At 30.7% G+C, this 13366-nt stretch overlaps 2 protein-coding genes across 5 annotated transcripts; one reads left to right on the top strand and one right to left on the bottom strand.

The window, feature by feature from the left end:
- Positions 1 to 555: 555 nt before the first annotated feature.
- On the bottom strand, positions 556 to 3201 carry LOC140893588 (uncharacterized). Of its 3 annotated transcripts, XM_073302670.1 has the most exons (8): positions 3131 to 3201; positions 2988 to 3068; positions 2863 to 2897; positions 2198 to 2255; positions 2018 to 2092; positions 1755 to 1811; positions 1541 to 1575; positions 765 to 807 (listed from the first exon to the last, which is right to left on the bottom strand). In XM_073302670.1, the coding sequence occupies exons 1-7, from the start codon at positions 3142 to 3144 to the stop codon at positions 1563 to 1565; spliced, it is 333 nt and encodes a 110-aa protein (XP_073158771.1). In that variant the 5' UTR covers positions 3145 to 3201; the 3' UTR covers positions 765 to 807; positions 1541 to 1562. The 3 variants fall into 3 exon arrangements, with proteins under 3 accessions (XP_073158770.1, XP_073158772.1, XP_073158771.1); XM_073302669.1 differs by lacking the exon at positions 1541 to 1575 and having other exon boundaries at positions 556 to 807; XM_073302671.1 differs by lacking the exons at positions 1541 to 1575; positions 1755 to 1811 and having other exon boundaries at positions 556 to 807.
- A 6855-nt stretch (positions 3202 to 10056) lies between these two features.
- LOC140892511 (transcription factor bHLH91-like) lies at positions 10057 to 13366 on the top strand. 2 transcript variants are annotated; one of them, XM_073301434.1, is made up of 5 exons: positions 10057 to 10271; positions 10434 to 11448; positions 11544 to 11963; positions 12343 to 12448; positions 13161 to 13366. In XM_073301434.1, the coding sequence occupies exons 2-4, from the start codon at positions 10501 to 10503 to the stop codon at positions 12442 to 12444; spliced, it is 1470 nt and encodes a 489-aa protein (XP_073157535.1). In that variant the 5' UTR covers positions 10057 to 10271; positions 10434 to 10500; the 3' UTR covers positions 12445 to 12448; positions 13161 to 13366. The 2 variants fall into 2 exon arrangements, with proteins under 2 accessions (XP_073157535.1, XP_073157536.1); XM_073301435.1 differs by having other exon boundaries at positions 10440 to 11448.

Consider the following 13366-nt stretch of genomic DNA (forward strand, 5'->3'; position numbering starts at 1 on the left):
TAAGAAAATTTTTGAGTTTTTTTATAAAATTATTTTTTAAAAAATATTTTCATAGAATTTTTTTTTCAAAAATATTGTCCGAGATTATCCTCTCCCGATCCAACGGGATCTCAAACATTCGAGTCCCGACACTTCTCGGATACGGGATGAAGAAAAAAATATCTCAATTTTTATCGAGACGAGAATCGAATAAAAGGATTATGAAACAAATCCCGACCCGATCCCACACCTAAAACGAAGTGGAAACTCGTAGGAAACGTAGTAGAGTTTTCAGGCGTGGTATGTCGGTGGGTTGTAGGCCGGAGGCCCTCTCTGACTCTTGTAGCCGATTATTTATTTAGACTATTTGCTCATGTACGAAATATTCAGTTTATAATGATCGACATACATATTGATATTACCCCATCTTACAGATAATAAATTATAACTTCTGATGCTTCTTTTATTTCTCTCATATTTTTTTAGACAATATTCATATTTATGTTTCACAAATTCCATACACTACGTCAGGACAAAATAAAAAAAAAATGAACAACGTTTTATCCATGGAAAAAAGACATATAATACTAGACAATAGCCAAGAAAATCAATGCATTAATACCAACACAATTTTCTTGGATGGGGGCGGGGCATATGATATGAATATGATAGAAAGTATCTAATTGACATTCACTGAATCAGAACTCGTACGAGTCTGGATTCAGCTTAATGTCATAATAAATTATAATAATTATCATTAAACGCTGACAATCATCTTCGTGGCGCAGCTACTTGCCATCATCATCACGGGGTTCCAATTTTTCTTCCCTAAAACACAAAAATGAAAACAAAATCACAACTATATCTCATCCACCCATTTTAATAACATTAATTAATTACAACTACATTTAGGGATGTAAGCATGTTTCAAGCCTTGACACCTAAATAAATTTCCCTTTGTGCTCATGTTTCCATGTTAAAGCCATCGATATAGCAAGCCACATTGCTTTATAGAACAAGCCTAACTCCATATTTTTAACTCTTTAAAACTCACCATTGTAGAAAACCTGAAAAACTAAGCCCAGCATTTTCAACTATCATTCAATACAAATGGATAAAATCACCAACCATTGATGACTCCCAATTAAAATGACGACACTGACATCATTGACCCTCTTCCTTGATAACACTAAATGAAACTATGTCAAAACATTTTTAAGAAGAAAACAAAAACACAAATTGCAATTGCAATGTGAAAATTTAACCAATATCCTCAAGAAGTATGACAGATCCTTGTCGGAATGTGAGGCAAGATCACATACAAGTCATGTGAGAAAAAAAATTGAGTAAATTATGCCACACATCCAAAACCTAGAGGGATTTAACTACAATTTGGCCCCAACATTTGGGTTACCCAAATTATCTACTTAAGAGGTATTAAGTCACGTGCATTCTTCGGTATGACACACCCAGGCTCTCTCTCGAGAAATGAAAATAAAAGAAATAACTATTTAGCTAACATTTTTACTTCTTTCTACAAACAGAATTTACGAATGAATACCTTGAATCAAAACAGGAATACCTTAATTCATAGACCTGAACATTACCGGTCAAAAAACAGATTAATTCCAAGACCTCTGACCTCTCCAACTTTTCATCTCATGTTTTCTTAATGGGAAGATGGATTTAAAGATTATATAATTGAAGTTTTCTTTTAAAAATATTTACTGATGAATTTTTTTATTTGCACTAGGACACTTGTGTGCCTTACATACCTTAGAGCAAAAAGTAAAACAGAGGCTTTCTTTCTCAAAAAATCAGTTGGAATATCACTGCAACATCAAACAAGAAACAAAAAAAAAGCAGGACAAAAGCATGTTACTAATCGGATTAAAATCACGACAAATTATACTTTTATCAAGTTTGATAAGGTAACAAGACAGCAACAACTAAAAAAATCCCAACGACAAATGTAAAACATATAAAAAGATAAAAGAACAAACGAAATAGCATAAGCATTTACACAATAATCACAGACCTCGTAAAGCTCATTGCGCCAGGCATATAGAAGCTTGCGCCAGGCATATAGGCGGTTGCGCCAGGCACATAGATGCTATTATAAAAAAAAAACTAGATTAGATTTCATCAAGTAAATGTTTTGAAAGAATCAAACAACAAAAAATGAACTAACTAACAAAAGATTTAAGGCACTGCCTACCATATCATTTCATAAGCAGTTGTTCCTAAGAGGCCAATATTGAAACCGATGGCAAAATCTGAAATGGGTGAAAGATATTTTAAGAAAAGAAACAATGCAAAAAACAAAAACAAGTGAAAACCATGAAGTATGAAGATGTTAGTTAAGTTCCAGTGGGAATTAGGGTAGACATCAAGATCAACATGGGATTTGAACTTCTACCACTCTCCTAAATGAGAGAACATGTGTCGTCAAGCCAATTGGCTTTTGGCGATCAACTATTGAAGTTGAACCTTCATCTTTGGTCAACTTATTCTTAAGAGAGATTTAGCCAATGCACATTATATTGTTGTAGCAGTCATATTCACAAGTTAAGGAAACGTGGACAGTGCGCTTTCTTCCCTATACACCACTATGCGAAAGAATGCAAACAACTCTTCTGTCTCACATATCATTCTGATAGCTAGTGCAAAACCTAAGCTGGTATAATGTGAGAAAATATCCAAAGTCGAGTAAATCAAAAGAACCTGCTTTTAGGTCTAAATAGTTAGATATGAAAACAAACCAAGCTCTTTGTATCCCTTATCGAAATCCGAATTAAAATTGATTGATTGCTTTCGAAAAAAATTAAAAGTTGATTCAATAAATAATCGTTCATAAGACATTAAAAGGGAAATCCTTCTTACGTTCAAGAAGACTGCGAGATTTCTGCTCACAAACACTGTGAACACAAAACCAGAAATCAACAAATCGCAATATAGAAACAATTTCCTTTCCTACAATAATTAGAATAGAAATCAATCACCGTTACCGTTGATCAGGGGCGGCACCAACAGTACTATATTTCCTGGCTCCTAGTTTATTTCCAGATAAAATCCAACGAATACCACTCCTAAAAACAGATGAATCAGAAATCTTTGATACATTATATGGATTAACAGAGGAGATTCGTACCTGATCGGAGACATTGGAGTTGGCTGTTTTTAGGTTTTGTCGTTTGCTTGGGGAGGAGTCCAGAAAAAAATATTTGTTTGATTTGAGGCGGGAGATCGACCTTATTAATAGGTAGAGCGGGCCAACTCATGCGGGGCGAGCCGGCCCACCAAAAACCCACTTTTTGGCGGGTCAATGGCAGGCCGACCCACCATCCTGGCGGGCTGGAAATCCTCAACCCAACCCAACCTAAGTTGGATTGCGGGTTAGGCGGACCAGTCCACGGGTTGGATCACGACAAATAAAAATAAATAAAAAATATTAAAATTAATTATAAATATAATTTCATAAATAAATATTAATAGAAGCATATTAATAAAAATTTTAATTATTGATTTCATGTGTGTAAATTTTATATAAATTAATTAATAAAAAAAATCACTAACTTTTATTAAAAAATGCATAATAAAAATAAAAATAAAAATAAATTATTAATTTTTCAGGCCCGCGGCGGGCCAACCCGCGCGGGTCGCGGGCCTAGGCTGATTGGCCCATCTAGGCCCACCTTTTGTTGTGTTGAAAAAATTTCAACCCAACCCACTTAAATTGTGTGGCGGGCCGGGCCAACCCGGCGGGCCTAACCCAAATTGACGGCTCTATTAATAGGTGTTTATGTCCTATAATTTATAAAATCATTTTTTGTCCAAGAATATATATATATATTTGTAAAACATCTTATAAAACTTTCCCACCCATTTAACATATAGCATTTAGGGGCTGATTTTGCTAGAAGTCCTATGCAGCCTCACAAAAAGATAATCTGAAATAATTTTATTTTTTTAATGTTTTCTTTAGCTTATAATGTCATGTTGTCAATTACGAAGCGAAAATTGATTTTATTATGAATTTGTACTTAAGAAATTCCCAGTACCATATAGCAATACAATACAATGAAATAAAAGTAAGTAGAGGTCCCTACACTTATTATTTAGTTATGATGTCATAACATTTTTTTCCCCCAAATTTTCCCTATACTCAAGTGTATCTAACAATTCCCAACCAAGATTATCGAAAGATGTTCTTAATTCTAAATCTAAAATTGTGGTGATGATCATTATAATATGATTAATTAGAACAGTTAATTGGTTCTCACAGAGTATCAATATATTGATTACAATAATTTTTTACCAAAAAATAAATATCTAAAACATAGAGTATCAAAATCCAAACTAATATATAAAACCAAAAAAAAAAAACAATACAAATCTTTTTGATAAAAAAATTGTTGTTATTGTTATCATTACAATGACTCAATTAGTATTAGATTTAGCACTATTTCAGAAGGACATCCAATCTATATATATATATATATATATATATATATATAAATATTTTTGGTAAAAAATTGTTGTTATTGTTATTATTACGGTGACTCAATTACGAAAAATGTCTTGAAAAACCTATTATTATTACATATTACCATATATATAGCTAGCAACGTAACTTAACAAACTCTCATCAGATGGATGGATTAATACGTACGTATTGTTGTAACATAAAATCTGTTACCAAATGTACTTTGAAAAAGAAAACAAGCTATCATGTCCGATCCGTTGTTATTCGATGTTCCTTGCTTAATTTCCAAGTGCAATTTGAAAATGAGCAAGTCTTTTATGAGACGATCTCTAAAATCTTTATTTATGATACGGCTTTACTTTGCTAATATTTACAATAAAATTAAAAGTAATACTTTTAGTATAAAAAGTAAATTTTTTTTACAAATAACACAAATATGATATTTGTCTCACAAAAATTGACCTGTAAAACTGTCTTAATTAGTTTTTGTGTTTGAAAATATACATTTCAAATCAGTTACTTATTTGGCCTTTAGTTATGTGAGCTGTTGGGAAGCATGTTATGCATTCTTCAACTTCTGCTGACGGAATTTTTCACTTGAGATAACAAATTAAATATTATTTATTTCGAAGAGAGTTGAATTATTGTATTGGCTAAATGATCTTGTGACCTTTTTCATGTCATGATGATGAAATTAGGGAGTGTTTGCAACATTTTAAGAAAAAAAATGAATTTTTATTTCGGTCATTCATTTTTTTTCGTGTTTCGTAAAACCAATTTTTTTTGGGATAATTGCATATATTACTCCTGTGAAATCATGAAAACCCCTGTTGTTATTAACTCTATGTGTTTTGAAATTTTGAGCACAAATACCTCTGAAAAAAACGTACGAACAAGAAGTTGTGTGCTCAAAATTTGAAAACATGAGGAGGTATGTGCTCAAGATTAAAAACATAGGGAGCTAAAAGATCTTTTTTTTTTACAGGAGTTTTTAAAAATTTTGATATTTCACAGAGGTAGTGTATACAATTATCCCATTTTTTTTCTTGTTTATGCTTAATTTAATATAATTTCAGAAGCTCTTCTCATGCTGATTATGATACTACAAAAATGATTATAAAAATTTTGTAAATCACTTTGCTAGGCATTGTTACCGGCCACCAATATTTTTTTAATCCAAAATTACTCATTACATTCATTTACATTTCACTATACGTACGTAATCACTATCTCCAATAAATAAAATTTTGGTATTTTATTAAAAAGACAGTATTAGCTAGAATGACTTGTTTATCGACACTCTACCTTAAAAAATTTCAGCTTCACATTTTTTATGTTAAACACGATCCATGTACTTCTAATTTTCTTTCTCACTTCTTAGCATGCAATTTATAATTTTAAACTCTTCTCTCTAATATATATATATATATATATATTTGAGTATGCATGGCAGAATATAATTGCATTTTACTATAGTATTTGGATAATATTCATTGTATATATACACTATACAATACACGTGCTGTATAGTCATATTAATAATGTGTAAAATGGAATAAAATATCATAATAACTATTTTGGTCTTTCGTGATAGCTATTTTTTTTTAAAAAAAATTATTTAAAACCCCTCAAAACAAATATCTTAATTGCTTATAATTAGTTGTTATTTATTTATATCGAATTTCTAAAATATTGGCACCTTCTAAAATAATAATACTAATGCTATCGTAAATTGAATTATCATTTTAAAATACACTAGCTAGTAACAAATAGTTGTAATAATTTCTTCTTATCGAATATGTATGCGTCGATCGAAGATCCTTGTAAATATTAAGGTACCATTTGAAGTTAAGGATGAGATAAATAATATAAATATAAGTAATATATTGTAATAAAAAATAAATTAGAAATGATAGTTAATATAGTATTTGATTTGATTGATAGATTATAGTATGTTTGAATTGATTGATTAAATTTTATATAAAAATAGTTAATTACCTTTTTGACCTTTTAACAATTAATAAAATATAAATATTATTATTTATAAAGGATAATGTAGTAATTTAAATTTAATGATTTGATTGATGTGGGATAAATAATTAATGATTTAATTGATGTAAGATATATAATTAATGGATGGATAAATAATATGACAAAAAAAAACTTGAGATGAGATAAGATAAGTTATATATAGATTAATAATATGTCAAACCAAACGGTACCTTAAAAAAATAGCTTATTACGTCGTGACAGGTTGCAATTGCATCCAAGAATATTCATTTAATGAAAACTACATGCAAGAATCCCCCGTTCTACTAAAAATAAATATTCTATCAATACTTGTGAAAGGAATATTATTCTTTGAATATTTCGGCTCTTAATATATTTGATATTATTATATTTTGCTTTCTAGACAAGTTATAATATTTGGAAAATATTGGTTGTATATTTCGAATATCTTATGAAATATATTTTCCATGATAAAATATATCTTGATAAGGTAGATAATCGGTGTATTATGGTACCGTTTGGTTTGAATGATGAGATAAATAATAAATTGATAATTAATGTATTGTAATAAAAAATAAATAAAAAATGATAGTTATTATATTATTGGATTTGATTGATTGATTATAGTATATTTGATTTGATTGATTAAATATTATATTAAAAAATTAAATTATTATTTTATCCTTTTAAAAATATATAAAATATAAAATAATATTATTTATAAGGGGTAAGATAGTAATTTAAATTAAATGATTTGATTGATGTAAGATAAATTATTGATGATTTGATTGATGTAAAATTAATAATTAATAAATGGATAAATAATATGTCGAGAAGAACGCGAGATTGGATAAGATAAGTTATACATAGATTAATAATAATGGCTACCAAACGGTGCCTATGTATTCGATAATTATCAAGATATGATTTGTTAGATTTGATAGAGTTTTATTCCTACTTAAACTTCTTGTAGGACTCTATCTAAGGAATCTTCTTGTCTTGGAGAATTCTATTGAAGAATTGAAGAACTTTAAATCAAGGTTTTGCAACCTTCGTTATTGTTTGTCCCCGTGTTTCCGTTCGTGTTGAAGACATCAGAGACAACACAGTGGGAACTGTGTTGTTGAAGATCTTTTTGTGTTTATTCAATTTAGGCTACGGGAGTTGCATCCGATTTCTTTTATACTCCGATGTATTTTATGATGAAAGTTTGATTTCTCAACGTGTTGAGAAATTTAAGATTTACTGATTTTTCATAAAGTCACTAGTATTTTTTTGTAAGACTGATCTTACGTTTTTTAGTGATATTTAGCCCTAAGGCACCCGCACGAGTTTTTATTCTCGTGCAAAATTAATTACTTGTGTTTTATTTATGCTTTAAATTTTCGCTGCACTGTGTTGTCTGTGGTGTTACAACATGAAGGATAACACTGTTTTCACATAACAAACCACGTACACCGTTTATTTCAACTTGTGGGTTAAGAGTTTTGGATTTAAGCAGTGTTTGGGAGAGCTTTTTAGAAGTATTTCTCAGTTTTTTTGTTAACAAAAATTTGAAGTTTTGTTAAATTTTGTTAACGAAAAGCTGAAAAGTGCTTTCTAAAAACTTTCTCAAACACTATCTTAGTTTGAGAGAGATGGATTTTCGAAAACAAAAAAATGTACATAAACAAACCGTTTTAATTAATATATTTTAGAATACAGTTTATTTTATAATCAATATATAATGTTAATATGAAAAGGGATAAATTTCAAAATATTTTGCATAATTTTACTTACCAACGGTAGTTATATTGTTAGGTAGGAAAGTCTAATCGCATGGAGGGACTTACTGGCCAGTAGGGTCCCACCTCACCTAAATTTCAATTGTACAGCGAACTTTAAAATAAAAATAAAATAAAACAGAATTAGTTTCAAATAAATATATATCTACACTATATTATGATATACATTTGGTATATATTATGAGACAACATCTTTTACAATGTCAATATCTCTTAATTCACAACCCAAATTTGGTCATTATAAATTGTATAATTATGATCATTATATTACAGAATAGCCAAAAATAAAATTGTGGAGCACTCGCAATCGAAAAATTTATCGATGAATGTGTGTAAGTTGTTACATATGCTAATTAAAATAGACAGTTAATTTAAGAGATTAACAATGAAGTTTAAAAGAAAATTTTAATATCAATACATAAATAACATGAGTGTAAATTGTATTGTTAATTGGAAATAATGAAATTTAACCATGCACATCGATTATAAAAATAATAATGACTTAAACCTAATATTACCTTATTTATTAATGTGTTTTTTTAAAAATAAAAATAAAAACCAAATGTCCAATAATAAGTATTTTTTGCTGACATGGTCATGACATATTAGTTGAAGCATAGATAATACTATAGTATTGAAATCAAAGACCAGTTTCACCAAATTAGAAATCTACATACAAGAGTATTTTTTTGCCATTAATATATCGTTACATGGTCAAATTTGCCAATTATCAAAACATACGTAAACAACTAAATTTACAACTCGATTAAATATTGTATAATGTTAAAAGAGCATAATGTCATTCATTTTATTGTGTGATGCGAAGTATGTGAGCATTTGATCAATAATTATGAGTTTTATTTCTCTTTTTAACACTTTATTGGATGATATATGTTGTTTTGCATGGCGGTTGTTTGCTTAGTGCGATTTTACTTAGCTATTATGATTTGTAGATTATTGAGGTAGATGAGTATTTATCGAGTACACACAAAAAGTAGTGATTGTGGATTTCTTTAATTATCAATTCAAAGACTTATATAGGTTGTGCTTGGATGAAATATATATTCAAATATATATTTTTTGTTTGGAAAAATAGCACTATAAACTTCAAATTCATTTTTTTCATGTCTATATAGTATTTCATGTTAATTATGATGAAATCTCAAGTCCACCTAATAATGGTGCCATTTGTAATACATTTTACTTTATATAAATAAGTAGGGTATGCATTTATAATTTAATTTATTGTTTCATTATTAATCATAAAATATCATAAAATACAATCGAAATCCATGAATTTAAAATCATTATATCGAAGCGCAACTTAATTCGAAAATAATTTTGACCAACGCCCATTTATTGAAGTATAATTGTTGGCATGTTGCCGTAGTCCTTTTATAGATAATAATCTTTGAACTTGCATATTAATTATGATTCATGAGTGTGATATGATGCATTCGTTGATATGGTCATATGGACCATTGCAAAACTTCTTTAATTTGCGTGATTTGTTTTAAATTTAAATTAATTATGGTGAATTTACATATATGAAAAAAATTAGACTTTGTAACATCGTTTTTTTTTAATGCAACTTTTTTCACAGTAAAATAAAATAAAGATGAAAGAAGAGAATAATTTGCAGAAGATCTTGAGTGGGCCCCATCCCATGGGTATCCCAAATGTAACAAACTTGCCGACTTATTTGGAATTAAACAAATCAATAATTTTGATAGTCTTCTTACCCATACCATAACCAACTCTTTCCTTAATTTGCCAACTCCAAAAGCCTTTCCTCCTTCACTTTTCCAGCACTCAAAAAAGTCCCAATTTTGTCTTAACCAGATGCAACATTGGATTTAAATCTGAAGTTAACTCACAGTTCTTGAATTCAGCCAAAAAAAATCCTACATTCTTAAAAAAAAAAAAACCCTACCTACCTACTATCATTCCCTTTTTTCTTTTCTTTTTTTTTTGGGAAAGAAGTATTTCCTTGCTTTTGAAACAATAAAAAGGTAAAAGGTTAAATAAGGAGTTTTATACTTTTCTTTAGGAATTTTTTTTTCCTTGTTGATATTTGTCTGCAAAACCCATGATTCTTTGCTAGCAGTACTTTTCATTTGTTATGATTCATGGTACTTTTTGTTCTTTTAACATATTTGTATGTTTCTTGAAAGGTGCAGAGAGACAAAACGTCCCACAATACAGGAGACAAGAGAACTGTTCAAAGCTGGTGAAAAAGATATGTATGACCAAGAAAATGTTTGTTTTGATGATTTTCAAGCAAGTTTACAGGAAGGATTGGTTCAAGAACAAGATGATTTCTCTCAAGCCCAGATCCCAAATTGTGACAATACTCACAGTTTTTCGATGGAGGAACAGATTCATGAGATTCACCCTCAAAACAATCAGATAATTTCCCCACAAGAAGCTGCTGTCATGGAGATGGAGATTCAAAAGCAACTTGATTTGGAGTTCCAGGCCGCTACTAACAACGATAGCATGAATAACACCACTGCTTCTCATTTGATCCAAGAAATGGTGCATAATTCAAACTGGCATGAAATTTGTAGCTTCAATGGTGATCACATTAACCAGTACCAATATCACCCAAACATCACTGATATCCAAAATACATTACCACCAGAAACTCCCTATCCCACCACACCTGATCTTCTTAACATGTTTCAGTTACCTAGATGTTCTCCATCTTTCCTGATTAATAATCCTGATTCATCAGCCCACAAATCGTCCAGTTTCTTGGCTTCGCTCGGCCTTTTAGGCGAACTCAACCCGGCCGTGGATGTATCTTCCGTGGCTTCTGGTAGTGTTGTTTACGACCCTTTATTGCCTTTAAATCACCCTCCCCAGCCTCCATTGTTGAGGGAGCTTTTCCAATCTTTGCCTCACCAAGGAGGAGGGTACGCATTAGGTATAAAAAATGGATCTTTGTTTGGTGGGAATATTAATGTGGATGAAAGAGAGCATGTGAACGGTGTTCTTTATCAAGATGGCAATGGTGGGAGGCATTTTGATAATGGGGTTTTCGAGTTCTCTGCTGGAGAAATTGATTGCATTATGAAGAGTAATGGGAAGGAAGCCAAACATTTCCCTAATACTGAAAAACACAGAAGAGTTCTCTTCAGTGACAAGTACCAAGCTTTGAGGAAACTTATTCCAAATCCCACCAAGGTATATATGTGTATAATCTTGTCCTAAAATCCACTTTTATAACTTATTGTATGTATTGATCTTTGATCTGATATCTTGAAACTTTTTGCGTGAAGAACGACAGAGCCTCGATCGTGGGGGATGCTATTGACTACATAAACGAGCTGAAAAGAACTGTGAATGAGCTGAAAGTTATGACAGAGAAGAAAAGGTGTAGCAAAGAGAGGCTCAAAAGGCCTAAAACGGAAGAAAAGGATGGGATATCTATGGAGGGAAATGAGTCGAATTGTTTAGGTGATATGGAGCAGCCTTACAATGGCTCATCACTCAGGAGCTCGTGGCTACACCGGAAATCGAAGAACACCGAGGTCGATGTCCGAATCGTGGACGACGAAGTCACTGTGAAACTTGTTCAGCAGAAGAGAATCAATTGCTTGCTCTTTGTATCAAAGGTTTTGGATGACCTCCAGCTTGATCTCCACCATGTCGCCGGAGGGCTCATCGGCGATTACTACAGCTTCTTGTTCAACTCCAAGGTGCTCAATTCATACTTTTATCTGCACATTTATCAATATTTTTACCCACCCTTGAATTATTTTTCTTGCATGTCCTGTTGAATTGGCTGTGATACATGTGAAAATGGTAGATTAGAAATTCTTAATTCAATCATGTATAAATATGTTAATCCATCACAAAACTTAGAAATTGCTCAAACTTTCCTTTCACATATGATGCAAGGTTAAAAAAAAAAAGAGAGACTTGTAGTAAACATACCATTTCATACAATTTAAATCATCATTACATTGCAAATGCACTTTTTTGAATAAATTTTCACTTTTCACTTGGTTTTCTGAAGTATGATCATTATGGTATTATATGTTATTGAAGCTTAAAATTTCTTTCTTTTTTTGGCAGATTTGTGAAGGTTCCATAGTGTATGCAAGTGCAATAGCAAACAAGCTCATTGAAGTTGTGGATAAACAATACGCAGCTGTTCCACCAACTAACAGCTACTAGCTAGGTATGCACGCACCACCTTCTCAAAACATGTTGCATTCATTCATTCTTGTTTATCTTTTGTAACGATTCATTATGCTTATTCAGAGTAATTGAACTAGGAAATGATCTGTTCCGAATTGAAGCGCGGTTAAAAATATATTTTAAAAAAAGATTATAGAAAAATTTAAAGATGTGTAACAGCCATTAGTTGATACAGAATAGAAGCCATTGATCATAGCGTCACAATATATAATTCTAAATTTTGCTATCGGTCGAGTTTTTTCTACACTGATCAGAATTAATTTGCGTCCAAACTTTTTTGGCAATGAGAGACAAGGATGGCCTAAAATATTTTGGCCAACAGGTCCAAAGATGTCTCGTATATCCAAAAAAATATTATCTTGAAGTAGCATCTCTTTGATTTGTTTTCTTTTTTTTTCAAAATGGTAGCATGCAGTATTTATATAAATAGTAAATGTGCAGTTTCACGGGAAAATAAAATTCAAAAGTGTGAGTACTTTTAGTCAAACTTTTGATACAGTCCAATTTCTTGAAGTGGACAGAAAAATTTGTACATGAAGTCTTGCCTTGCTACAAAAGGCTAATTACCAGGCGTCTGCTAATTTTTAGTGCCAAGGGGGGAAAAAAATTAAATAAAATAATAATAATAACAATATAGGAAGGGGACCATTTTTTTTCTTGGTTGGTAACATTTTATTCCTGTTAATTTGCAGGATCGATGGAAGGAGCTTTGCATTTCTCTAACGTACGAGAGCGTGAAGGCTGGAAAATATATATGCTTCGACTTATTAGAAGTTAATTAATTATATTTAGGATGTAATGAAGATCGCCGGCTTTGTTTAATTTAGCATGCTAATTAATTAACCATGTGGGGTGAGATATTTACTTTATATTATATGTATTATTTTGGATTAAAAAA

Source organism: Henckelia pumila, chromosome 3 (genome assembly GCF_033568475.1).
Source record: "Henckelia pumila isolate YLH828 chromosome 3, ASM3356847v2, whole genome shotgun sequence".
In the NCBI taxonomy this organism is placed as follows: domain Eukaryota; kingdom Viridiplantae; phylum Streptophyta; class Magnoliopsida; order Lamiales; family Gesneriaceae; genus Henckelia; species Henckelia pumila.